Source organism: Amblyomma mixtum, chromosome 5, assembly GCF_055824585.1.
Source record: "Amblyomma mixtum isolate Tamu chromosome 5, ASM5582458v1, whole genome shotgun sequence".
NCBI lineage: Eukaryota > Metazoa > Arthropoda > Arachnida > Ixodida > Ixodidae > Amblyomma > Amblyomma mixtum.
In genome coordinates, this window is record NC_143016.1 from 31,055,664 (window position 1) to 31,081,811 (window position 26,148).

Sequence of the window (26,148 nt, forward strand, 5' to 3'; positions counted from 1 at the left end):
AAACTTTTAACATTAATTTTAGAGCAGAGAGAAATGAACAAAAGAAATTACCTTGCTTTATTAACTCTGGGCTCTTTAATCGCTACGAGCCCGAGCAGCGCCTACGTAGCCGAGCCAAGCAAGCATGGAAGTCAAGAAAAGCAAGGAAGGGCGCAAGCGACAAGGGCACTGGCAGCCTTGCTGGCAGCCCAGGTTGAGAAGCGTTAGGTTGGATTTGTTGCGCTGTTTGTCCCGCTAATTCAGAGGACTGTTTAGCAGCCATGGGTAGCGGTGCCGTCGAGCATGGCCATCATGGACATCATGCCCCGAAACATCCACCCATTCCAGATTACAGAATCTACAAAGTCGAAGATGTGCCAAGGCTCGTGAAAATGAGAGACGCATTGGCACGACAGGGCCTGAAGGACCCTTGGATAAGGTAAACTGGCATCTTTTCAGGCGTAAGGCTGTTCAATTGTGTCAATATTTGTGTAGTCTGCATGTGTATTTTGGTGTTTGTTAGAGATTTTGTTTTTCTGCGTCACACGGGAGAGGATTTGGTTGGTGAAACATTTATGATACGATTGTTTTGCGCTGAGACGCCTCTAATTAGGTAGGCTGCGAAACTACTCATGACTCCGCATTGTTTTAACACGAATCTTTCACGTGCAATGACATCGCAGCACACGGCACTAAGGATTGGTGACTATAATCTTCACTACTGAGTACGGGGCAGCCGCATGAACGTGGTAGCAAGAATGAAAAGAGCATGCAATTGCTAGTAATGAATCCAGCTTCGCGTTCATCTGCGAGCTCTTGCTGATGACGTTACTTCTACAGGTCCACATATTGCTGCAAACAATTTGAGTAAAGCGCTAGTTCTCTTCAGGCATCGACCTCAACTAATCGTATCATAGAACAGCTACATTGTGACGAGCACAGGGCACTTTCCATTTTCTACACTGAGCCAGCAGCAGTTATGTAGTTGTTCAAAATTATGCAACTGTTCATTGAAGTGAAAAAGGGAGAAAAAAGACCTTGGAGCACTTATTTGTTGTCCACTTTCCATTCAGGCACATTGCACCTCAAAAATTTAATGGTTCTTAAGTAATTGCTTGCACCTCCGCTTTATTGCTTTTCTCATCTTCTCACCTTTCAAAATGAATTCTTTTCTGTGACTAACAGCAGCTAGCAAAATCACAAAGAAATGAGCAGCCAGTTGCTAGAGGCACAGAGAACTGGTCTTTTGTGTGAAGTTTTGTTCTGCAGGGTTTCTGCCTCTAATGAATATTGACCACGGGCAGCTGCAGCTATGCAAAAAACAAAAAACAAAAAAACATGCATTTGTTTGCTCTACCTGTAAACACACTAGGCAAAATTTTTGTTAGCAGTGCAAACATTTTGCCATGAAAAGCCGCCGCGGTGGCTCAGTGGTTGTGGCGCTCGGCTGCTGACCCTTAAGACTCGGGTTGACTCCGGCTGCTGCGGTCAAATTTCAGTGGAGGAGAAATTCTAGAGGCCTGTGTACTGTACAATGTCAGTGCGTGTTAAAAAACCCCAGGTGGTTGAAATAAATGGAGCCCTTCACTATGGCGTCCCTCATAGTCCGAGTCGTTTTGGGACGTTAAATCCTCATAAACCAAACCGAAACCAGCATTGTGAGGATTGGAAATGAAGATTTGACTTGATTTGAAATTAAGACACTGGCATGATGTTGGCATTACTTTCCACCTGCCGTGTTTTCTTTGACACTAGCAGTGCCAGATGCAGCCAGTGTGTTTCAGTAAGTCTAGTATAATGCAAATATGACCTTCAGTGACTTGGAATGTCCACCGACAGTACTCAGCACATCGTGTAAGACCTCGCTGGTAAGTCACATGCTGTGTCCTGACAAGCAAACTGATAGCGGAATAAGCCCATCATGTACCAGTTTACAAATTGGCTGTATCACAGCAAGCTGCACGCACAGCGTCTAAAAATCACCACCGCGGTTGCTCAGCGGTTATGGCGCTCGTCTGCTGACCCGAAAGTCGCGGGTTCGATCCCGGCCGCAATGGTCAAATTTCAATGGAGGCTAAATGCTAGAGGCCTGTGTACTGTGCGATGTCAGTGCACGTTAAAGAACCCCAGGTGGTCGAAATTTTCGGAGCCTGTCGTTACGGCGTCCCTTATAGACTGAGTCGCTTTGGGACGTTAAACCCCCTCATAAACGAAACCAATATAGCTTTTAAGGAAGCAGAAGTTCACATATAAGGTTATGTCTTGCTGCTTCATCAGGGCATTGGTACTGGATGACCCTCTACATCTGCATATCCTGGGCAAGACATTCGTGGTACATTTCGATGTTCTAACATTAGTAATATTTTGTCCAGTTTATTTATGCCTTCATTTTATCTGCATATTATGATGTGATGTCGGCCTTCCCCATTGGATTGGTCCGACTGGGTGACCGCTGTTTCAGTGACGCAGCAGGCCATTGAACCAGTGAGAGTACTGCTTAACCAATGTGCGTGGCCCATTCTAAACCTTGACCCAAGTAGCCACATGTCCTGAACAAAAAAAAAATATTTCTCTCTCTCTGAACGAAAATTTTTCTCATAAGAACAATAAGGTACATGGGCATTGACTAATATTGACAATTTTTGTGTGCGTGTAAAAAATAAGAGCAAGCTGTATCAGTAAAGCCTAGAGAATTGCTTAACATTAGGCACAGAGTAGGGTGTTATATAGAAAGCCGTTACAAGCTTGTTTGTAGTCTGGCCATAACATGGTTACTACCTGTCTTGCCATACACCTGTCTTGAAGTGCCGTTCCACTGGTATACAGTGCAACCAGCTTTCGAGACTCCTGCAGTCCAGACACTTCTGCTGATTGCAAGATGGTTGGCACATAATTGTTGAAAGACGTTGCTCCTGAAATGCTGCTTATCACTGTTCGTGTGGCGGGATAGTGTTGGAGTAATTTGGGTCCCACAAAACCCACCAGTGGCAGCACTTACCGTCTCAGGGCAGTGTCATATCGTTTAACCACTCCACCACAGCGCCAGGAGTGGTATGCGGACTCCCAGCGATCTATGAATGTCAAGTAGAGAGTGAGCAATTCTTCATATATGGGCATTAACCTATTAACGCCATTGCGTTAATAGGTTGTCCCCTCCAGTTTTAGTGCACTAGCACTAAGGCTTCCCGTACTCACAGATTTCATGGATCTTTGAAGTCCAAGTGCTAGTGCCATTGCGTTAATAGGTTGTCCCCTCCATTTCATGGATCTTTGGATCTTTTCATGGATCTTTTTAACGCAATGGAGCCATTGCGTTAATAGGTTGTCCCCTCCAGTTTTAGTGCACTAGCACTAAGGCTTCCCGTACTCACAGATTTCATGGATCTTTGAAGTCCAAGTGCTAGCACACCTAATTCGCATTTAGACTAACCATGCTAAATTGTCATTTTTTTTTTTTCTCCCATACATTTCAGGAATGAAGTGTGGCGTTACAGCTTGCACACCAAGATACCGCCAATGGCTGCTTTCAAGATTCTTGTTGGACGTGGATTGAAACCTGGCTTTTTGCTGGCCGTAGGCACGGTTGTCTTAGAGAAGGCATATGATTATGCATTCAAGAAGGATGATCACCACCACCACGAGGATGCCCATCACTAATCACATGTGAAAAATGTTGAAAAAATGCTAGTGAATAAATATTCAGCTGTAGCAGTTCTTGACTGTCATACAGTGCAGTTGATTTCCTGTTGAATTTCTCAGCCTGATGCAATATTTTTACACTCTTGTCTCATGCAAAGTTGAGTTCAATATTTTAAACCTACTCACATTAAGCTCCTTTATGTGGATGCATTTTTCTTGAAGTTCAATAGTGACACTGTGCGTACCTTGTACTTTCTTGATATCAATTTGCTGGCTGGTCGAGCAACACAGCAATAATGGCAGTGCTAGGTGGCACCCTTCCTTTGTGCTCTCGCTGTACTCCGCTTCATACATAGCAGTCAACGCTGCCAAATCTAGCACACCTGTTCACGCTAGCCTAGTCCGCACCCAAAAAGTAGTTCACCATTCAACCAAGGTCACCGCCATATTTTGTTGCGACAAATCTTAAGTACAGTGACTGACGTCTTGCACTTCATTTTGCCTCTTGCCACATTTTCCTCCTTTGAATCATCAATACTAAGAGAAGAAAGAATGTCATGTGGCAGTATCACACGTTGCTGGTTGTGAGAATCACTTGGACTCCATCTGCACCTAAGAATTAGTTCACACTCACTGGAAATTTGAGCCAGAGAGCCCGAACACTGAGCACCTTAAAGCTTCAAACATGATTCCCATCACTATAGCACTTCATTTTATACCGCTCTTGTTTTCATCCAAATGCTCACCAACGGCAGAGCAACGTGATGTTGTGGGAGCTCTACTTCCACAGCATTGACTGCTGTGTACGAAACTATAGAAGGTATGGTACCATCACTGTGTATCTGAAATTGCACAGTCATGTAAAATAGCACTAGGAGCGTCGATGGCCTTGTCATTTTATGTCTAGCATTTTATTGCATTGCACTTCTGGACTCAACCATATTCTCAAAGCCAATGTGTTTTTATTAGGGGCATGCGAATATTCTAAACTTCAGATAGTTCTAACAGTATTTGCTATTAGAATCGATCTGCACAGCACTTTCACTATTCGAGCTTTGTAAACGTTCAAAATTTACGAATTTCTGTTTATCTCGACTCGCGGTGAGGCATCTCGACAGTCCCAAATGGCAGCATCTTGCACTTGCGTCACGAATTAACTGGCTCTTTCCTCATAGAACAGACTGCTAGCACGCGACGAAAATTCGCACACGGCCAAGCTAACTAGGCCTTGCATAAGCCAGCCTGCGCAACGACATCGCGTACAGTCAACACCCCCTCAAAGAAATCTTAAGCGGATCGCCAAGAGTGCGTCGGGGAGGATGCAAAGACAATCCCAATGCTGTTGCGAAATGTTTGTTACACTGCTTTCCCGCTGGCCTGGAATGAAATTGTAGACGTCTTGCATAAACGGGAAAGTACATGTACCAATTACGAACACTTGGATATGTTGATCCGATTTCTTGGATGGTAGGCGCACGGAATGTTGAACCTGGGATACAAGCGCAGGACAAGTGACATTTTTTCTTTTATCGCGTCGCGAAATTTTAAGTTTTTATTACCGTGAAATTACTGAGACCATATGTCGTAACAGCGATGGTAATTCACCTCCGTTTTGAAATCTAACGTTTGACGAAAACTCGTATAGGTCAGGTAGAAGATTCATGAATGTAATGAAAGGAACGCAGACCAAAGGTTGTTGTTAATACAAAGACGTTTCGGCTTCCATGCAGAAGCCTTGAACAAGGCTTCCGTAACGTCTTCGTATTAGCAACCTTTGGTCGGTATTCCTTCCATTAAATTCATGAATCACCTCCGTTTAGCGTTAAATTTGACCTGGTCATCAGTTGTACTACGCTCGCGGTGCCACATCAAGATACTAACGCATTGTGGGCAGGTCCACAAGCGCGAACTCTTGTCTGTACGTTGCAATAGCAATATGGCCGCGGTGGCTCAGTAGCTCAGTTGTTAAGGCGCTTGTGTCTAACGGGCCGGAGTACGAACCCGACCGCAGTGTGGCCGCGCTTCGATGGAGGCGGAATGCAAAAGGCGCCCGTGTGCTGTACGATGACAGTGCCCCAAAGATCCCCAGCAGGAGGTCGAAATTATTCCGGAGACCTCCTTTATGGCACCTCTTTTTTTTCTTTCACTCCCACCTTAACCCTTACGGCGCGGTTCAGGTGCCCACCGATATACGAGACAGATGCTACGCCATTTCCTTTCCCGAAAAACAAATTTACCTTTTGCAATACCGGCACTGCAAATTTCTGGCCACTCCTTCACACTATCCACCAATTCGACATCCAGCGGATGTACGTGCGTATGGTGAGCCATATGGAAACAAAGGAACTAAAGATAGTGCAGTGAACTAGCAGTAATGATGGATCGTTCAATATCTATCAATACTTCGACTTCTCTTTGCCTGCATGGACACCGTTTCAGGAACCCTTTAAAGGTTCCTATCCAGACTTCGATCGGCACCCAATCATATTCCTCGTTTCTCACCAACGTCCATTAAATGGGGCACTTCCTGCGACTCAGCGAGATCACCGGCCTCAATCAGGACGAGATGCAAAAATGCCCATCAGCGTTACCCGCCGCGGTGGCTCGGTGGTTAGTCTACCGAGACTGTGTTCGAACCCAACCGCGGCGGCCACGTTTCGATGAAGGCGAAACGCAAAAGGCACCCGTGTGCTGTGCGACGTCAGTGCTCAAAATTGTTCCGGAGATCTCCACTACGGCACCTTTCTTCCTCCACTCCTTCCCTTACGACGCGGTTCAGGTGTCCACTGAGATATGTGAACTTGAGATCCTTGGCTGGAAGTGGACGCTAGGGGAGGGAGGATGAATAAAGTGTGGGAGTGGTGTGCCTCTCATAAAAAGGGACCACCGCAACAGGGTTACCTAGGGGAAGGGGAAAAATAGGAGAAAGGATGTGGGTAAGGAGTGGAGAGACAGATACTGCTCCATTTCCGTTCCAAAAAAGAAAAAAGCCAATAGGAGTGCAAGATTGGATTTTTGGGATGAAAAGGTGTATCAAGCACCCTCGCGAATTGGCCTAAATTATGCCTGAATGGACTATTAATCATGATGCTTGGTGCAGTTGACTTCTAATAGCGCTTGCCATCCATTCCTTTCTCGTCCACCATTTCCCTCAATCTATGTAAACCTTCGCACCAGAAAGGAGCACCCAGTAATTTACTCTGCTCCACTACCCTCCCCAATAGCACCTGCCAAGTCTTGCCATAACCAAGTAAAGGTGACCACATCCAGAGCAATGTGCCGCAGAGCGGACAGCAACTGAACATGCTGCTTCAACAGACTGATGGTTGGCCATGCTTCCTTTCACCAGCATGCTCGAAGGCATCTCTGCACATTACGTGGGGCATTATGACAAAATAATCGGTGCATTTATTATTCGAACAAATACAGCATGCATTCTTGTTCACAAGCTGCATAGCCTGATGTCATTGGTTCTTATCCGTAGAGCCTCTCATATAGGACCAGTGCCAAGACATAATGCAACTGCAAAGAAGCCAGCACCAGCACATTATATTCATGATGCAAGAGGTAGGGTCCAGCTTGTAAGAATGAAAGCGCAAGAACCCACCCATATTTCAGCTGAAAGCTGCTGTAGTGCTCCATGCTATGGTGCCAACAGTCGCACTCAAGAGTGCTTAGATCACATAGCCACAACTAAAGATGCAAGGGCAACGCTTGTACCAACTCTGCCCCAATGCATGCACTAAGAGGTGGTGGCCCCCCTCTTACACCCATTGAAAGGGATTCCCTTTCGTTGGAACTCCAATTTATTTGAACACATTCTCTATCATCTTGGAGACTGAATGTACAAGGTAGCACTGTGTTCTATTTAGAACATTTGTGCTTTCAAGCAGTGGATTTCTAAAGCAATCGCCATGTGTAGCTCTTAGCTGCCTTGCTGGATGCAAATTTTAATATGGCTAATTTTAAACGGGACACCGAGGACAACTTCAGCACCTAATAGTGAAACTTCTGTGCAGAGAAATTTAGCTGGATACATTTCCAGTCACTCGAATTAAATTATAAATCATGATCCCATGGGTTTGCTTTAATTTTAACTTCATTCTTTAGTAGCAGTGCTGCCCATGCAACAAAAGAGCAAATACAAAAGTGGCCTGAATACTCAAATGTGGAATCCCCATTTTCTGTCCTATTGAACAAAAAATCTCACCTGAGGTCAATGCAGCATACTTGTGGAAACAGCCAGTGGTGGTGATGACACCGGTCTTCGTTTTTTGTTCCTTTCTGACTCACACAAATAGCTTTGTTTTCGTGCGTGTAAACAGCGGGTTTTGTTGTTAGGAAGCGGTAATTCACTTAATCAAGGGCAACATCAATTTGTCCTCAGTGCCCCTCTATCAGTGCACAGTTGTACAGCGAAATGCATAGAACACTGCACAGGCAGCAGTTTCAAAGCCAGGCTCTTAAAACAGTACACCCAAGTAGACCTAGTGCTTGCATTTATTAATTTATACACCCAGCAATCCAAATCATATTTTGCAGGTTACCAAAAATATTGGATAATAAGGGAAAGGCAGAGTATATGCTGCTGCAAAAACACAGTTTTGGGCACAATAAACTGTGAAACAAAAATTGGGAGCCAGAGAGGGGGAGGCACACACAATAAGCTTCCATGACACAGGCATGAAATGACGCGGAAGAAACAACAAAATCGACACAGGGGCAGGAGACGGCTTGGGGAGGTTCCGAGAAAAAACTTAAGGCACTTGGACTGACAAAAAATGCGCTGAGAGAGAGAGAGGTCTCTTGTACGCCCAGTGCGGTCGTCGCAAAAATATATCCTCAATATAACACGCTGCCAAGCTCTCTCCCTCAATCCCTCTGCAGACAACAGAAGTAGTTAAGCGCCTGAAAATCTCGGCCTCCCTTGCAGCGCGCCTACACTGCACAGGTGCAGTTACTCGCATGGACCCCCCCCCTTTCGATCAGCGAGCACACTGCCCTTAACACTGAAACCCCCTTCACACTGAACCTCCCTTCCCTCTTTCACTTAATGTCAGAAAGGGGGAGAAAAAAAAAGGAAAAGCCACTATGTACACACTCTGAACATCCTTTTTGTGATTTGCCATCCTCCTGTTCAGGCTTCAAAGGAGGCCAGTCAAACATAAACATCTGTCTTTAGAGCCATTAGCCACAAGATGCATTCTTGCCTTTATGTCACAAGTGAAAAAAAAAAAATGTGGGGACGAAAAAAAAAAAGGACACAATAAAGGCCCTAATGGCTGTCTTCTGCCTTTCCCAAACTCTGTCCTGACTAGGCCCTTTCAAACTTCAAAAACACCTTCTCCCAGATTAGGATAGAAAAAAAAAAAAAAAACACATGGAAAGACCATCCAAACTTCAAATTCAATGGTCACAAAACACAATGGGAACATGGGAGTGAAGGAAGGAAAATAAAACCTGCTGAAGGAATTGTAGGCAGCAGCAGGGGACCTGCTGCTACACTCTGCATACCAAAGCTCGACACAATTTAAAATGAATCGCGGTGCACTTGCATAAACCTGTTTTGTGGACCTCCTTGCAACATTATATAAGGGTGGGGAGAGAGAATTCGTAGCAGGAAGGCAAGCAAACGAATAATAGAAAAACAGTAGTCCCACCCACCATACCAGGAGCACAGACCCCCAGACTAGGGCAGACCCAGAATGTGCAACACATCTCGTGTCCAGCCCAATAATCTGTTCCCCAAACACGCTGCAGACATAGCAAAGACCAGCCATTCTGAGAATTGCACTGCACACTTTCTCTCAACACCAGTCATGCTCACACCCTGGTCTCAAGATGTGTTACTTGCGCAAATCTGCCACAGGAAGCTGTAGCAAAATGAGAAACCTACATAGCAGGCATTTTTTTTTTTCCCCTCCTCTCCAAGAGCTGGCCTGTGTGCCGTGCTCGAGGAAGTGTGCATCGATGCCTGCGAAAGCAAGATGCCTGCGACACTGGCAACAGCACGGTGCCACAAGCTCGCGACACACACATGCAGAGCTCCGAAACCAGGGGCACTGATGCGAGAGACAATATGCACTGCGACACCAGCTGTAGCAACACCATGTTACAGAGGAGTTGGGAGCAAAGACTTTTACAAAAAAAAAAAAAAAAGGTCAAAACAGGGGGAACCTCGCGTCAGGAAACACAGCCGACAAAGATGATCACCTCTCGTGGACAAGCTCACACAAAGACGGAAGACCGCCAGAAAAACAAATGGGAAGCATGTGATGCACTTCTGGTGGGCATCCCTTGCCACAAAAGTGCCGCCTAGCCACTGGCTGTGCCAGCTAGGCACCACCAGTTTGGAACATCTAGGTGCCTCTGGATGTTGTTCGTAACAATTGGCTTTTAGCAATATTATAACACAGACAATAATATATAAAGAAAAAAGTCAAGAAAAAAAAAGCTATCCACTCCTTTGTTTTGAATGTAGTAACACTCCTACAAGGACAGTGCTGGAGGACACCGATGGACTAATTGCCACCACTGTGGGTCTCTTCTGCGATCACCCAGGAAAAAAAAACAACATATATATATATATATATATAGGAAAACAAAAAATGCCACAGAAGGGCAGGCAGGTTTTTAGAAAGTGCCAGTGTTATGTTCTCACTGCAGTAGCCCTGCCCTGGGCATCTCCCCAACCCATCCCGCATGAGAATCAGCCGGCCCCAAACAGCACAGTCCTCTGCTGATTGGCCCTCGCCGAGCACGTGTCAAGTCTTGTAGTAACACGTATGTTGTTTTCGTGGTGGTGGTCGCAGAGCCTGTCAGGTGGGTGGAAGGTGGTGGTCTGTCACCTGCCACCCTTGCATATTGGCCGGCAAGCAAGGCCGCTTCCCACACCCTCTTGTGGGGGGGGAAAAAAGCCCGGTGGTGCCCACGGCTCCGGCACACCACAGGCAAAGCTTGCAACAGGAACAAGGTGTCCCTCCCTTCCGGACATACCAGGTCTCACAATGAGGAGCAATGTTCTGGCATCGGGCCAAGCAGGAAGGTGGACAGGGGCGTGCGCGTGATGCAAACGAAGGAAGTCATAAAAATCAACAAATACTGTTGTCACCAACACACCACACAACCCCTCTGGGGCCACCTCCCGCTGGGGCCGTTTTGGCAAAAGGAGATGTCCTCGGCACCTCACGGCGGGGACGAGTGTTGTGGCGACCACATCTGGCTCTAGTGGGCGTGATCTTCACTGGGAGGGCTGCGGTGCCTGTGGGAGCCAGCTGCCACAGAGCGGCGGTCGCGCGAGTGGGCACGCGGCTCCATCCGCCTGCCGGAGGGGGGGACCCTCTGGGGCTGCCCCCCCGCTGCTGCTGGTGCCTGCTCGGCCCGCTGGCCGTGACCTGCACAGCACAGATGGCGGGAATTGGCGGCACTCGAAACACGTGAAAGCCGCGCCACTTTCCACAAAGGACACAATGAAAGAACAAGGGCTGCTCCATGGCACAGCACTTGCACAAGTCAGGGACTATGTCACCCTGCAACGACTGCGGGCAGGCAGCACTGAGGAAAAACAGAAAACACACTTTCTGCATTTTTACAGTGAAGTCTCATTACTACGAATCGCACACTTACGTAATTTTCAGATTAATGAAATTTTCAAAAATTCCCGCCAGAGTGCCTATAATTTCAATTAAATATATTTCACTACTATGAATTTCAAAATACCGAACACTTCAGAATAATGTGCATAATTTATTTGGTCATCCATTATAAAGGCACCTCAATATTACGAACTTACATTAGATTAACGGTGCTGAAAGAGGTGCTCAATTTGGTAGGCTGTGTTTGGTTTAATGGCGCATAGACAACTGAGGCCATCATGTGCCAGACTCAAGGTATAAGAAAAGTTTCGGCGGCTTTTAATAAAAATGTGGAAAGTGATCAGTGGTGTAGAGGGCTCAAAAATTTTAAACTAAAAGTTGAAATTTTAAAGTCAATTTACAGCGCACGTCACCATTGATTGTTGCCATCATTATCAGTCTCTCGCTGGAAGCTGGGTGCAGGACCCCTCATGGAACAGCAAACCATGCGACTTGAGTAAACGTTTTTTTCTCGTCAAGGGTGCGTTCACACCTGTCCAAAAATCCGGCGAACGAATCCGCTTTGCTCGCCGGAAAAACTAGGAGCTGTTCTCATCTGTTGACACCCGGGCGAGGTGGAACCACCGCGCGGCTGCTGTTTCTCATTGCATCCAGCGCCTGGGGCGACTCATCGACGAGCGCAGCTGCCTAAAGATGACATCATATTCGTCGGCAGGTGGAGCTGTCGGAGTCGGTGGAGTCGGTGTGCGGCAGCTAGTGGAGGAGGATGGCTCCCAAGCGGTGCAGCGATTCCGCGCCAGGTGGTTCGGCTCAGCAGAGGAAGGGCGACTCTCCGAACATGGAACGGCGAAAGATCCAACGATTTTCGCCTGGCGCACTTTAGGCTGCCAAAGTGCCCCCATAGTGTTTTTTTCTTCTTGCTGCTTCGGCGCCGCTGAGCAGTTTCCTTCACTTTGTCTGCATGGTTCAATTCTTTCCGTGCGCTGAAACTGCACGCTCGTCATGTGCTGTTTGTGTGGTGAAGCTTCCACATATGCGACAGTGCCGCTTTATGATGGGTATGGTGCTGTAGCGGTAGAGCTCCACCGTGCTTCACCGTGAAGGATACGGGAGGCCCTTGCGATTTTGGAGCACTTCTGTTTCGATGCTCCCGACAGTATGCATTCAATGAAGCACTGATGGAAACATAAAAAATAGTCATGCTACTCTATTCTCATCTAAAAAATCAGACACCCATTGCCAAGTCTTTCAACAAAATAATTTTTCATGAAGCAAGCAGTTCTCGACAAGTTTTTCTGGGGCCACTCAGTAATTCAAACATTTCTTTCTGGTGTCTTGCAGTTTAACAAGCTTGTACTGTGCTAAATTTCCGAGCGTTTCATTACTAAAATATTTCATTGCATTTCTTTCGGCACAGCTCTGCTATTCCAGTGGCATTAATAGGCACTTCTAGTCTTAAAAAGGCATTCATCACAGTCACGAAAACATTAGGCCGGTACTCAGCCTTGCCTTTGCGCCAAGCCTGGTGGAACAGACGCATTTTTCAGTGAATTCAAGCCACCTCTGCCATCACATATTTTAACTCAAATGGGCCTGGCATCTATCCAAAAACTTTGGAGTGTTCCAGTGTGGGGGGGCCACCACCCTCATACACTACCTTGTACAGTTGAACCTCGATATAACGAAGCAGTACGTTTTGGGGAAAAACTTCGTTATATCATGAACTTTGCTGCATCGAGGTTTTTGTCTTTCAGTGCCGCTAATGAAATTGTGCATTCAAACAACATTCGTTATTCTGTTTTATTCCGCTCACGTGCGTTCGTGACGATATTACAACCGATTTTAGAAGAAACGATAAGCAAATAGAGCGGCAATAGTAGTTCAGTCAAGCTTCGTTACGTCGAAATCGCAAATCTCAAAATATTGCTTCAGTTGAAATTTTCTGGAGAGCAAAGCTGCTCCCCGCGGCGCCATGCATTTTGTTACCCATTACCTTACAGTGTTTCCTCAGCGAATTGCGGGCATCTCGAAATCTTGACTGAGAGATGGAGATAAATGCCGTCATTGAAAAACTAAAGCGAGCTTCGCGTGTTGCTGCGAAGATATGCCACGAAGCGTGCGGCGTCAATGAAAACGAAATTGAGCAGCGTGGAAATCCATTAATGGCGTCAAGCAACACTGCGATCCATCACGTGCTCTCATGGGGGCTGATGGGAATGGGACGTGCAAGTAGGAGGCCCCGCAAAATAGCGGAGGTGGTTAGGCTGGCTTTGTGCGGTGCATGCGCTGCGGGGCGCGATTTACTGACTGTCGACTGTAACCTTAGAGAACAGAGCGTAGCGGAGGGCTCCGAAAATAACGCCCACATGCGGTTTAACTTGCGTTACGTCATGCAATACACGGGCGCCTTGCATTTCGCCTCCATCGAAACGCAGCCGCCGCGTCTGGATCAGCTGTCCAGCGCCGTAACCACCGAGCCACTGCGACCGGGCGAGATTGACGCGAGTTCAAAAACGAAGAACCTTTATTGTCAAATCTTTGCAAAAGGCAACTCACTTCATGACTGTATCAACTCACTTTATGATGCAGTCATGAAGTCAGTTATTTTTGCCTGACGTTTGCTCAAGAGTGTCGGCGTAATGAGGCGTTCATAGGTGGCTACCGCTACCAATGCCTGTTCATGCTCTTGCAAGTTGGCATGCCTCCGCAAAATGTCCATGGCATTCAGCACTTGTGTTGCTGTAGGCACTTGAGTTGCCTCCTCAGTGCCTTGGTCGATGTCATCACCGTCTTCTACGTTTTTTTCTTGAACGCTTTCAATTATTGCCCTGTCGTCCAGTTCTTCTGTTGTGACAGCATATTCATCACTGGCGATGAAGTCTGTAAGGCTTACTACATCCTCGGGTACGCCGCCTTCGTCGCTCAGCTGCTGCCACGAATCAGCGAAATCTGACTGTACAAGTGCCTCTCCTTCGCTCGCTTCATCATTGTCTGCTGCATCCAAAGAGTCGCACACAGCTTTCATGCCAGCTTTGCTAAAGCAGTTCACAAAAGTTTCCTTGCTCGTAGACTGCCAGCACGCAGATAGCATTTCTATGCCCATAAACATGTCAATCTTCGTGTCCCGTTTAAAGCGCATGTTGAGCAAAATTCTCTTGATCGTGCGCTTCTTGTAAGCACACTTTACGCTGTTTATTACACCTTGATCCAATGGCTGGATTAGAGATGTGCAACTTGCGGGAAAAAATTCCAACTCGACGTTTGACAGCTCCACGTCAACATGATGCGCTGAACAGTTGTCCAGGAGAAGGCAGATTTCTCTCTTCTGCTGGCCCATTTCCTCATCCAGCTCTTTAAGCCAGTCGCTGCACAGGGCTCATGTCATCCAAGCCTTTGTATTACTGATGTACTTGACGGGCATCGACCTTCCAACGAAACAATGCGGTCTTCCACTAACTCCGATAACCAGCGGCTTGCGTTTATCCGTTCCATCCATGTTCGCACATAGCAACACGGTTAGACGTTGCTTGCTGTTTGCTGCCATGGCACGTCCATTTTACAGAGCCAGGGTCCTCTTCAGCAAAAGGCGATAGAATAAAGCCGTTTCATCGGCGTTATAAATGTCCGCTATGTCATAGCGGGCGAAAATGCCTGGAACGCGGTCACGAAGCCAATTAGCAGCTCCAATGGCATTCGCCTCCGTACTTTCACCACTGATTACTTTGCCAACGATATTGTGGCTCTTTTCAAACCATTGTAGCCACACGCTGCTAGCCTTAAATTCGTCGCACCCAAGCACACTTGCAAAGTCCAGGGCTTTCTGTTGAAGTATGGCGCCACTCAGAGGCATCTTCTTAGCGCGCATTTCCATGAAACACGTGAACGTGGCTTTCTCCACGTCGCCATACGTAGCCGTTTTCAGCCTCTTGCTTGTCACACTCAGGCCGCTGTCGCTGAGAGCGCACATTATGCTGTCCTTCGCCTTTAAAATGGTCGAAAGGGTACTCAGCGTTTTATATTGTACCAGTCCGCCACTTTCTTTTTCTTCTCGTCGGCGGCTACTTCTTTGATCATTTTCACTTTAAGATCAAGAGAAATCACTTTCCTCTTCCGGGGCGCACCACTCATTGTTGCACAAAAGAGCACCACGATCAGAGAAAGAAATGACTGCTGCAGCGTGCCTTCCTGCAACAACAATGAGACGCTCTAGGCTTGGCTTGGATTGGATTGACACCGCTGCTCTAGACGTGGAAACGTCAGAGGGGCACTATATACATGTCTGTGTGTCCGGGGCGCTGCAGTGGGGAAACATTTTCCTCTACAAAAACGTTTTTACAAAATAAAATTTGAATTTACTTTACAAAGTGGCGGAGTTCTTCCAAAATAGTTTTTCTGTGCTCCCGAAAACTTCGTTGCATCAAAACTGCAGCGCGAAACCACTTCGTTAAATCGAGGGAAAAAATACATGCATCTCAATGGAAGCAAGAAACTGAAACAAAAAAGTTTGTTGCATCGCGAACTTCGTTCTATCGAGGTTCGTTATATCAAGGTTCAACTGTATTTCATTGTTTATGCCTGTGGAGCAAGTGCAATAATTACCAGCAGTAACCACCATGCAGAGTGTACTGCTGCGCAGCACAATGGTAACATCACGGTCATTCCAAGCCAACTGATCCAGACTTTGCACTTCACCATCTTCTATTTCTTTCAAACCGATCGTGGGTTATTGTGTTACTATTTGAAACATTATCCTAGCCTGTTCTGGAGAAAAGACATTTTTGGTGTCGTGGTCGCCATCTTAAATTTGCAAGCAGCAGCAAACCCCAATCATACAAAAAATACATTGCACTTTCAAAGTGAGTAAACTGAACTGAATTTGGTTTATTCTTTTAAATACAAAACACAAAAGAAGATACAAAACATGATTTCTGAAATTTTTTTCCTCAAATTTTTCTAAGTTCCCCAGAAGGCACAAAAGCGAATAACACTATTTCAGAGATAACAAATCTTTAGGTGTGGTGGCAAAGAAATTCTAAATTTGAGAATATTTTCTTTTTGAGGCATATTCAGCACTTAATTAGTGAGGTTGTCCTAGTAAAAAAAATAAATATAGTTAAACCTCAATATAACAAACCTTGATGAAACGAGGTTCACAATGCAACAAACTTTTTTTTGTTTCAGTTTTTTACTTCCATTGGAAATGCATGTATTTTTTCCCCTCGATTTAACGAAGTACAGTCGACGACCGATTTTTCGGACTCTCTAGGGGCCGCGAAAACGACCGAAAAATCGGGCAGTCCGGAAAATCAAATTTCACAGAAAAAAATCACGAACTTATTACCACTATGCCGGAGAAAGCGGCCAATTGTATTGTACACATTCTAAATCTCCTCATGACTATATTTCGCGGCGCGAAATACCGTATAAACGCGTATAAGGGCCGCACTTTTTTTTTTCCAGATTCGAGGATCAATTTTCAGGGTGCGGCCCATACACTTGATATGCGAAAAAAAAAATTTTTTTTTAAGTAAAAACACACCAACCAGGGAATGAGCGACATTTATTCTACGTTCAATCGTCACTCGCGAAGTATTTAGACTCCTGAGCTGGTGCTGCGCTCTGGTGCACGCTCATGCCAAAAGAAGCCGCGCAGCATGTCCGCTGTCAACGTGTAGCCGTTGTTCTGAAATTCCATCACATAGAGGAGCAGCTCTTCTTCCAGTTCAGGAAACTCGCACGGCTTGACTCGGACAGCGCGTTTTTTGCAGCTTGTGTTTCTCTTTTGGTTGCACCATCATCGGACGCACTTCTCGGCCACGTCGAATTTCCCGCCCGCCGCACGCTTACCGACCGCGTTCGAGAGCTAACTCCCAGCCGTGTAGCTTAAGGTGCTTGCCCATCGCGATAAAACTGTGAAGCTCGGCGGCAGCACGCGAAAGCCACTATCACGGCGAACGCGCTAACACGCATGCTGACACGCCACGAAAGGCTGGAGCTGGCGATACTGATGCCGATGTGAACAGCGGAAAATCGCGACCGAGAAAAATGTTGATGATAATGATCACGGCGCCATCCATAGACGGCACTTGGAAGCTCCGGTGCGCGCGCGTGGCCTCCGCGAACGGCGCAGCGCCGGAGCAGATCGCGGCCGCGATAAGATCCGGCGGTGCGATAAGATCCGGCGGCGCGCCCAAAGCTCGCTTCGATCGCGGAGGCTACGGCGTGCGCGTAGCCTCCGCGATCAAGCGCTCCGCGATCGTATTCGCGTTCCGTGTTCGGGACTAAAGACTCGGCACAGATGAGTTCTGTGAACTCAGACTACGGTTCAAGTTCGTGCGGCGGAAGACATTCAAGGACAGTACGAATTCGAAAACACGCGAGCGCAATGTGCCGACTCGCGCAGAATTTCAGCGTCGCAAGAGGCTCCCTTTAAGCTTGAGTTTCGTTTTGTTTGATCAAGTTTTCGATATCTCCTGCAGTCTGAATTAATGAGGTTCCACTGTACACATTATATGGCGGCTTGGGTACCGGCGGCGAGTGCGAACGAGGTCCGAAAAATCGAGTGGTCAGTTGCGGTGCGTCCGAAATTTCAAGCGCTCTTACACATTGGCTCTATGGGCCATGTCGCGGTGCCGCGAAAAAGTCCGAATAATCAAGCATGTCCGAAAAATCAGGCGTCCGAATTTTCGGTCGTCGACTGTAGTTTCGCGCCGCAGTTTCGGTACAACGCAGTTTCTGTGAGCACAAAATCAAACATTGGGCAAATTCCACCCCTTTGTGAAGTTAAAAAATTTTACTTGTAAAATTCAATGGAGGTGAAATGCAAGGTGCCCATGTACTACCGAGCTCAATAAGGAATATACCCCACGAGCGCCCGCCTGAGCACTTTCGCGGTGTAGCTCAATACCAAGCACAGTAGTATGGTGCGATGTCAGTCCGTAATAGCCGATGTCGCTACGGGACGTTAAACCTCCTTAAACCGAACAGCACCATCAAGCCTGGCCATGTGAAGTGCGGACGCGGTTGATGGTAAATCGCGTGTGACGCGCACACACGCACAGTCAATGACAGTGCCCAAAGCAGGCCAAACCATCTGTGCTATTTTGCGGGCACCTCCTACTTGCACGTTTTATCCCCATCAGCCTGTGAAAGCAGTGATGGGTCGCAGGGTTCCTTGACGCCATTAAGTGATTTCTGCAGTGCTGCGTGCTTTCGTTTTCAGTGAAGGCGTCGCCGCCTGTTTTATGGCAGCCGAAAACTATCGAAAACCAAAGTTTTGCACAAACATCATTTTCTGCTATCGAAAACCAAAGTTTTGCACAAACATCATTTTCTGCAAGCTCAGCATCATTTAAGGGGCAATAGCCAAAAAACACGTCCGACGCAGTCGAATCGCGACCGCCCACGCAGTGCCACCGCGCCTCCGTTTCTGGCTGCCGCTTCCGTGTGCTTCGTGCTGGGAATGTTCGAATAAAACATCCCTTCCCCACTCTTCACTGCACTTTTAGGCTTTTAGTGTCTTTCCTTTCTCAGCGACCCGCGCTGCCTTTCTGTGTCCAAAAGTTAGCTTCTCCTCAGTGCTTGGGGGTGAAGCTATCTCAGAGAGCACTGTTTTGTCATCACTGCGCAGAAAGTACGCTGCCACGGCCAGAAGCTCTTTATTGTAGCCGTTACATTGCAAAACATCTTTACTATAACCGAAAAACAATGCTGTTGTCTATGTATGCAAAAATGGGACCACAGTTTCACTTCACTATTCTACTGTATCTCAAAAGTATCAGTTTAGTCAAAATTTTCTGCAGAGCCAAGTCACTTCCCATGGTGCCGTGAATTTATATTATTACTCTTTATTTTCCCAACGAAATGCGGATATCTCAAAATCTTGACTGATAGCTGGAGGTAAATGCCACCAATTAAAAAGTATCGCGAGCTTCACGAGTTGCTGAAACAACCGCCACGAAGTGGCCGCTTTCACCGAATACGAAAAGGCACTGCACAAGAGCATTAATGGCATCAATCAACTTTGTGATCTATCACGTGCTCTCACAGGCTGATGGGAATGGGACGTGCAAGCAGGAGGTTCGCTGGTTTGGCTTGCTTTGTGCACAGTATCAGCGTGCAGCAGGCTGGGCGCAATTTACAGACTGTCGACTGTGTCCACACTGCACGAGACCAGGTGCGATGGTGTGGTTTATGGCGTTCAACATCCCAAAGCAACACCGGCTACGAGGCATGCCACGGTGGAGGGCTCCAGAAATTTTGACCACACAGGGTTATCCACTGCGCAGATGAGCAGAAGGTGCATGGTGTTCCTACCTGAGTTTCGGACACCCGGCTTGGTGACCTCCTTGGGCTGCTCGGGTGTGGCCTGCACAGCTGCCCGGCTCTTCGCCATGGCTGCCACCTCTGAGTAGGTGAGCTTGCGGCCACCTTCTTCTGCAGCAGTCACTGCCTTCTGTGGTACCTGCCAAGGGGAGCACTGCATAAGCATGCTGCTCGGCATCAACCTCACCAGCTACATCCCCAGCTGAGTACATGGTCATCCACTTCCAGCCTTGGCAGCCTGCCAGGCCAGCCCGTGGCTCTTTGCTATATCACAAAAAACGGCGCCAAATGCAGTGCGCTGCCTGTGCCTGAAGGCGGCGCACTGTGTTTACTGTGCTTGCAGATGCCCAAAGCTTGGTAAAAGGACTGGAAGGGTCAGTGTCACCGGCACACCAGTCAGCTGTGAAGCCCGTGCAAGAAGACACCCACTTGCACTTTCAACGGAAAACACGAAGGGAGGGATGCGCCCGATTTCATTTCATTGGTTGGCTATCAGAGGACACTCTTCTTGCTCTCGCTGACATGGAGCAGGGACCCAACCATGCTAGTGCAGTGGCACGTGTGTGCTCCTCAGGGCCATCTGTCCAATTCACAGATATCTCAGAAGTCGGTGGGAGTTCTCAGTGGGTGGGGATGCGAAAGATCACACAGCTTTGAACTGCCGAAGAATTCTGTCCAGTAAAGAGCACGTTATTAGCTGCATGACCTGATTGTATTGCAATCAACTGCAAAATTAAGATATGACAGCAGGCGAAGCGGCAACGAAGACTCATCATCATCAACGATGAAAAACATTCCTGCCTCCTTTCAGAAGCACTGATGATACAGTGCGGTTTTAACTGAAGCGTTCAATTAAAATCAGCACAGAGCCATTGTTGGCACACAGTTATTCTGGCTGCTCACTAGAAAGCGCCCATCATAAAAGCTGAGTTAAACCTGGTTATAACGAAACTGAAAAAAGTGAGATTTTTCGTTACACCCAGGTTTTCGTTACACGCAGTTTTTGCGAGATGAGTCGAAAGGACACGTTCTCAACAAGAAAACACAAGTTGTGCCGACAGCGCTGAAGCACGGCACGTTGTGTAAACTGCGGCCGATTGTAGCTCCGGTATTGCTCTCATGTCAGTTCGTGCTTTATTGTCACTAAACTTTCCTGTGGTTCTGCCCAATTTCGAGTCGCTCAGCACTAGCAAACAGATAGATGGCGCAGCCAGTTCATTACATCAAGATCACTGCCGCAATAACTTCGTTACATGGAGGTCTCAAATACACGCGCTTCAAGGGGGTGGTGCTGGGGAATTGAGAAACCTTATAACATCGAGGAATTTGCTATACAAACGTTACACCCAGGAAAATCTATCACCCAGGTGCTGCCTGGACACCGAAAATGTGTGGAAGCAGTTCTTCAGCACACACCATGAGCAATAAACGCATATGAATCACACATAATGCCACTGCTGATACCAAAGGAAGTGCCAAAGCATATGGACCACTTGCACCACAAATACAGGTATTTCCAGCAAATGGTCAGCAATATTTATATTTTATGAAGCAAACTGCAGACTTTACTGACACCCTCCAGGGTCCACAATGCCAATTTGTAAGAAATCGGTTCAGCCAATATATATTCAAACATGGCACCGTTCACCTGGCTCTTTCACACTGGTGGGTGCTTTCCCGGAAAAACTTGCTTTTGCGCCATTAAAATCAATATAACTAACTAACTTTCCCGGAAAAACGGTGGATAGCATTTTGACTAATGTTCTGGCAACCAGTGTGTGTACCACACTGGAATCCAAAACTAAAGAACCATTAGCAGTTCAGATTGGTTTGCCTCTTACCAGGCTAGTCAGTCATGCCACTTGGGTGTGTGGAAGGCATGGTAAGCGCGCTTTATATAACAGCATTAAGGGGGGACACTGGTCTTGAAAAAAAAATTTTTATTAATGAAGTCACAGTTACAAAATCTTCAGGGAATATGCATTTTTGTGTGCTGATTCTAAATATGTCATTTAATTTCATGTAAAACAATTCCTTGAGCACTTGTGCACTTTTTATGCTAGTATTTTGCGGAGAGTTTTGAAGAAAATTTGCTGCGGGAAACTCGCTGAAATGTATGCCATTGGCTTCTCTTGACACCAAGGAATACAATAAGGGTAAAATTATCATCCAGCCTATCATAGAACTTAAGTTATAAAGTTTTGAAGTTGTCGCTTCAGAAATGAGAAGGAAAATGTGTATTCCTGTGTGTGAAGTGGCAGCTTCAGTACCCGATTACTCAAGTTCTATGATAGCCACGATGATAATTTTACCTTTATTGTATTCCTTGGTGTCGAGAGAACCCAATGGCAAACATTTCAGCGAGTTTCCTGCAGCAAATTTTCTTCAAAACTCTCCGCAAAATACTTGCATAAAAAGTGCATAAGTGCTCAAGGAATTGTTTTACATGAAATTAAATAACATATCTAAAATCAGTGCACAAAAATACATGTGCCCTGAAAATTTCATAACTATGACTAAATTAATAAAATTTTCTTTTCAAGACCAGTGTCCCCCCTTAAGTGACCATTAATTTTCTTTTATTTTTATTTGATCTCAGGCTATTGGCTTTGCGACTGCATCCGTGCACACCTTTTGTTTCAAGCTGCGCGCATGAGGTGATGCTGTCCCGCCAAGCACCGATAAAGGAAAAGCAAGCAAGGATACAACGGTGGAGAACTGGGTATCAAAGAGTGCAACGCATCCCTTTTGGACAGCTAGAGCAGCAAGGGAGAGGGGTGCCAAATTATATTGTGATTCCCCCCGCTGATGGTACAACTTGCAGGATAAAAATGCCCAACAAATTGTATGTAAGGAGAGAGAAGCACAGCCTCCACAACATATGCCACTAAGCACACTCACAGAATTGGCAACAGGCTGTGGTGCTGCTGTAGGTGCCGTCGTAGTAGCCGGACCAGCAGCAGCCGCCGTTGAATTTGCAGCAGGAGCAGCAGCAGCAGCAGCTGCCTCTTCGGCTGGTGCTGGGCTATGGACCCTGCCAGTGGCCTCCGCCTCCTGAGAAGCACCTTCGCGCCTGCAAACAACAGGTGTCCCCTGGCTTACACAGACTGCACACAAGTGAAGAACAGCAGCACTGTGGTAGCAACGCACGAATGCGAATAGGGCTGTTTGGTCAAAACATGCCAGACGAGCTCAAGGCTGGGAACTGATTTTTGTTTTGCAGCCCCTCTTGGAGCAAAAAAAAAAGAAAAGAAAACAGGCATTCTGAAGAAGCTATTCAGTACTTTGCCGGCTTATTGCGCACAACCTCTCCACCTTATAGGTGACCATGTACAGTTTTATGTGTTACGTTACAATTTCCTTCTGCTCATATTTTGTCTCGCTTGCAATTTGATTTGCACTTTAAAATTGAAATATTTTGTCTCTGCATCCCACTCCTGCTTGGGCTTCACGTCCTGCAGTGTGTCAAATAAAATGTGCATTCTGGAGCAGCTGGAGAGCACAAATAAAATCAGTTTGGAGCAGTAATATGACAATTTTGGGGCAAAACCAAGCACGAACACATAAAACCTTGAGTAATTGGAGCTTGCATCTCTCAAAATAGCAGTGAGGTCAAGTTTTTCACTCCAGTAGTGCAGTGTGTTTAGACTTGATCAGTTCTGAACACGAACATCTGTGTTAATTTTTTTTTTTAAGGAGGGTCACTCTCTTAGAACTATTTTTACCACTTATAGAGAGAGTTAGAGCAAATCCTCTCTTTTTGTGCATTTTCATGAGCAGATTCCACAAACAGCAGACATTTTCCTCCTGCAGCTGATAGTGACACCGTTTTGCGATCATCAATGCCCCCGTGTCACCAGCTTCACCAGAAAACTCGATCTAGCACGCCATTGCTGGCTGTCAACGAATGCTGCTTATGTATCGCTTGTTCATCTGCACAGTCACGATTATGCTGCCTGTATGTGGAGGAAATCCCCCGAGAAGATCCATGTTTGCTCCTTACTGTCGCGCTAAGCCCTGATGGTTACGCGGTTACTGTAGATAATAGAATGCACCAGCATGCTTTGGATCTCGACCTTTCACTTTCTCAGAAGAACCGTGTTCACTCCTCGCTGTCGCGCTAAGCATTGCCGGTTACAGCTGCAAGTGGCCGACGCTGCCAGCATGCCCGCCGCCCAACCAGAAGTCATCGTATTGGGTGACATGATTACGGAGACTGCCCACACACGTGATGTGCGTAAAAAAAATTTTTTGTAAATAAAAACACACCAATCAGGGAATAAGCATGTCCGCTGTCAATGCGTAGCCGTTGTTCCGCACTGCCATCACATAAGAAAGCAGCTCTTCTTCCAGTTCGGGAATCTCGCACCGCTTGACTCGGAAAGCGCGCTTTTTGCACATTGTGTTTCTTAATGCATCCTTTTGGTTGCACCACCATCGGACTCACTCCTCGGCCACGTCAAATTTCCTGCCCGCCGCACGTTTGCAGTGTTCGAGGGCTAACTCCCAGCAGTGTGGCAATTAAGGTGTTTGCCCATCGGCGGTTATACGGTAATAGCACAAGCAAAACATACTGCTCAGCAGCCGACTATGGCACTTGTCAGAAGCAGCATTAATGAGACATTGCAGAGAAGTAAAGGCCAACAAGGCAAAGGTACTCACGTGGCAGTGTTGGGGGACACAGGAGATGCGGGTGGAGTCAGCATGGTCGCTGGGAAATCGCTGCCATTGGTCAGGGTGGCACTGTCCTTGGTGACCAGAGTCGATGCAGGGTTGGTGTTGCCAGCGGCTGCGGTGGGACTCAGAGCAGATTCTGCTGTCTGTGTCTTGCAGTCGCGCGTCGGGGGCTTGGCAGAAGCAGCTGCATTCGTGGTTTGCGCCGAGGCAGGCACTGCACCCGTTGAGCTTGAACTGACGGTGCTGTTGCTTAGCGTACGGCCCGAAGTGGCACCACGGACAATGTCAGAGAGCCTGCTGTTGGCTGTCGCTAGAGCGGGCGTCGTTAGAGCCGAAGAGCCATCGTCCGTCGACACAGCTCCCTGGCCCAACGATTCCTCTTCCTGCATGTAGCACAGGGCAATAAATAGTCTTACGTCCCGTGTAGAAGTGAGCAGAAAGATAAGAGTTAAAATCTGATATAAGAACATTGCACACTTTGATGAGAAGAGGCCCAGCGCTTGTGCAAGCAAGCCCCGTGACAATGCTATACATAACTAGAGTAAAACCTTGACAATTAGAATAATTTCAGCGGTCCCATAATTTCTAATCTAAATTTGACTGGATAAATCGAAGCGGTGGCACGCATCAGCCCGGTTGATTAGAAAATGTGAGGTGCTGTGCAAAGATATTCAATCCAAATGTCCGATCCCGTGACAGGAGTGGGGTACGTGTTGACTTTCTTTTTGGCCAGTAAGAGGTAACGTGTCCTCACAATTACATTTTCCTCCTGGGTCCATTTTTTTTTGCTGTTGTCGGTTAATTCGAATATTTTTCGCTGTCCCAGTGACTTCGAATTAACAAGGCTTCACTTTACTGTATCCGTAAAATGAAAGCAGGCAGGACTGCAGTTTTGCTGAGCTTGCTGGCATATCACAAATCAGACTGTAGGAAAAACCCACCAGAAAGCCAGGCAGTGGTGGAAAAGCAGCTTCCTCCAGATCAAATTTTGGAGCTTCAGCTTCTTCCCTCGATTTGCTACTATCTGCATTGCTCCCATCCTGTGCATAAAGAACAGGGCGCAATGAGTTTCTCCTGTGCCAAGTGCTCAACTTTCTCTGCTTTTCAGAAGACACAAATAATGCTTACTGGCTTGTTGGAACCATTTTCTTCTTTTTTTCTCCGCCGCATTCTGCTACTGCAATGAAGGGAGAAGAATGTCCAATAAGACTGCAAAGGCGCATGTACTTGTTCACAAACAAATAACATCCTCAACAGGAGTTTGACAAATGCAGCAAGAAAGCACACTAAAAAACTGCTGAGAAGTGCCCATTAGATAGCTGTGATGGGCCACAACAAACAAGTGACACCAAGAAGTGCTCTTTTTCCGACAATGACTTGGCTCACAAACTGAATTTTCCAGAAAACACACGCACAGAATACGCCACAAGCGCAGCTTTCGAGATTGCTGCAAGAAAAGAAGCCGATGAGAAGTGTCCCGACCGGGGTAAACCAGGTGTCCCGAGCAAAGATGGCTCGATGGAACACCAACGATGCTTGACCGTGGCTTTTACTGTTGCACCACTTGACGAGCAGCGAGCACAAAGGCACTCTCTGCAGATACCATGGGTGCTACAAGCAGCCAACTATAAAAGCACATCTTGTGCAATTCTCAAGTATTAAACCTGGAAAGCCTAGTGCTACAAAAGCACTCTGGACTCTGCAAAGTTGTAGACTTCTGTACTGCCACACACCTCACAAAAAAAAAAAAACAGATGGCGATAGCATATACAGTGAAAAAGAATTTTGGCACAAATTTCATTATGAAATGTTCGCTGATAGACAATGAAACAAAATTTTGGCGCAAATTTCATTATGAAATGTTCGCTGGAGGGGTTAAGACTGACCTGTAAGGACGGTGAAAACTTATGTCAAAGTGCCCTCAAGGAGCACG

At 46.7% G+C, this 26,148-nt stretch overlaps 2 protein-coding genes across 8 annotated transcripts in view; one reads left to right on the top strand and one right to left on the bottom strand.

Moving 5' to 3' along the window:
- The first annotated feature begins 128 nt into the window (after nucleotides 1–128).
- On the top strand, nucleotides 129–3,718 carry ND-B12 (NADH dehydrogenase [ubiquinone] 1 beta subcomplex subunit 3). The gene is made up of 2 exons (XM_089543811.1): nucleotides 129–418; nucleotides 3,453–3,718. The coding sequence occupies exons 1-2, from the start codon at nucleotides 261–263 to the stop codon at nucleotides 3,634–3,636; spliced, it is 342 nt and encodes a 113-aa protein (XP_089399937.1). The 5' UTR covers nucleotides 129–260; the 3' UTR covers nucleotides 3,637–3,718.
- Nucleotides 3,719–8,100: 4,382 nt separating this feature from the next.
- The window catches only part of Larp4B (La-related protein 4B), a 78,385-nt gene continuing 60,337 nt past the window's right edge, over nucleotides 8,101–26,148 (bottom strand). For all 7 annotated transcript variants that reach the window (XM_089543814.1, XM_089543815.1, XM_089543816.1 and 4 more), the window contains 6 exons: nucleotides 25,344–25,392; nucleotides 25,157–25,255; nucleotides 24,201–24,598; nucleotides 22,440–22,611; nucleotides 19,530–19,677; nucleotides 8,101–11,012 (listed from right to left, as the gene is read on the bottom strand). In XM_089543814.1, the coding sequence (XP_089399940.1) occupies nucleotides 10,843–11,012; nucleotides 19,530–19,677; nucleotides 22,440–22,611; nucleotides 24,201–24,598; nucleotides 25,157–25,255; nucleotides 25,344–25,392 (1,036 nt within the window). In that variant the 3' untranslated portion in view covers nucleotides 8,101–10,842. The remainder of the gene's footprint in view (nucleotides 11,013–19,529; nucleotides 19,678–22,439; nucleotides 22,612–24,200; nucleotides 24,599–25,156; nucleotides 25,256–25,343; nucleotides 25,393–26,148) is intronic.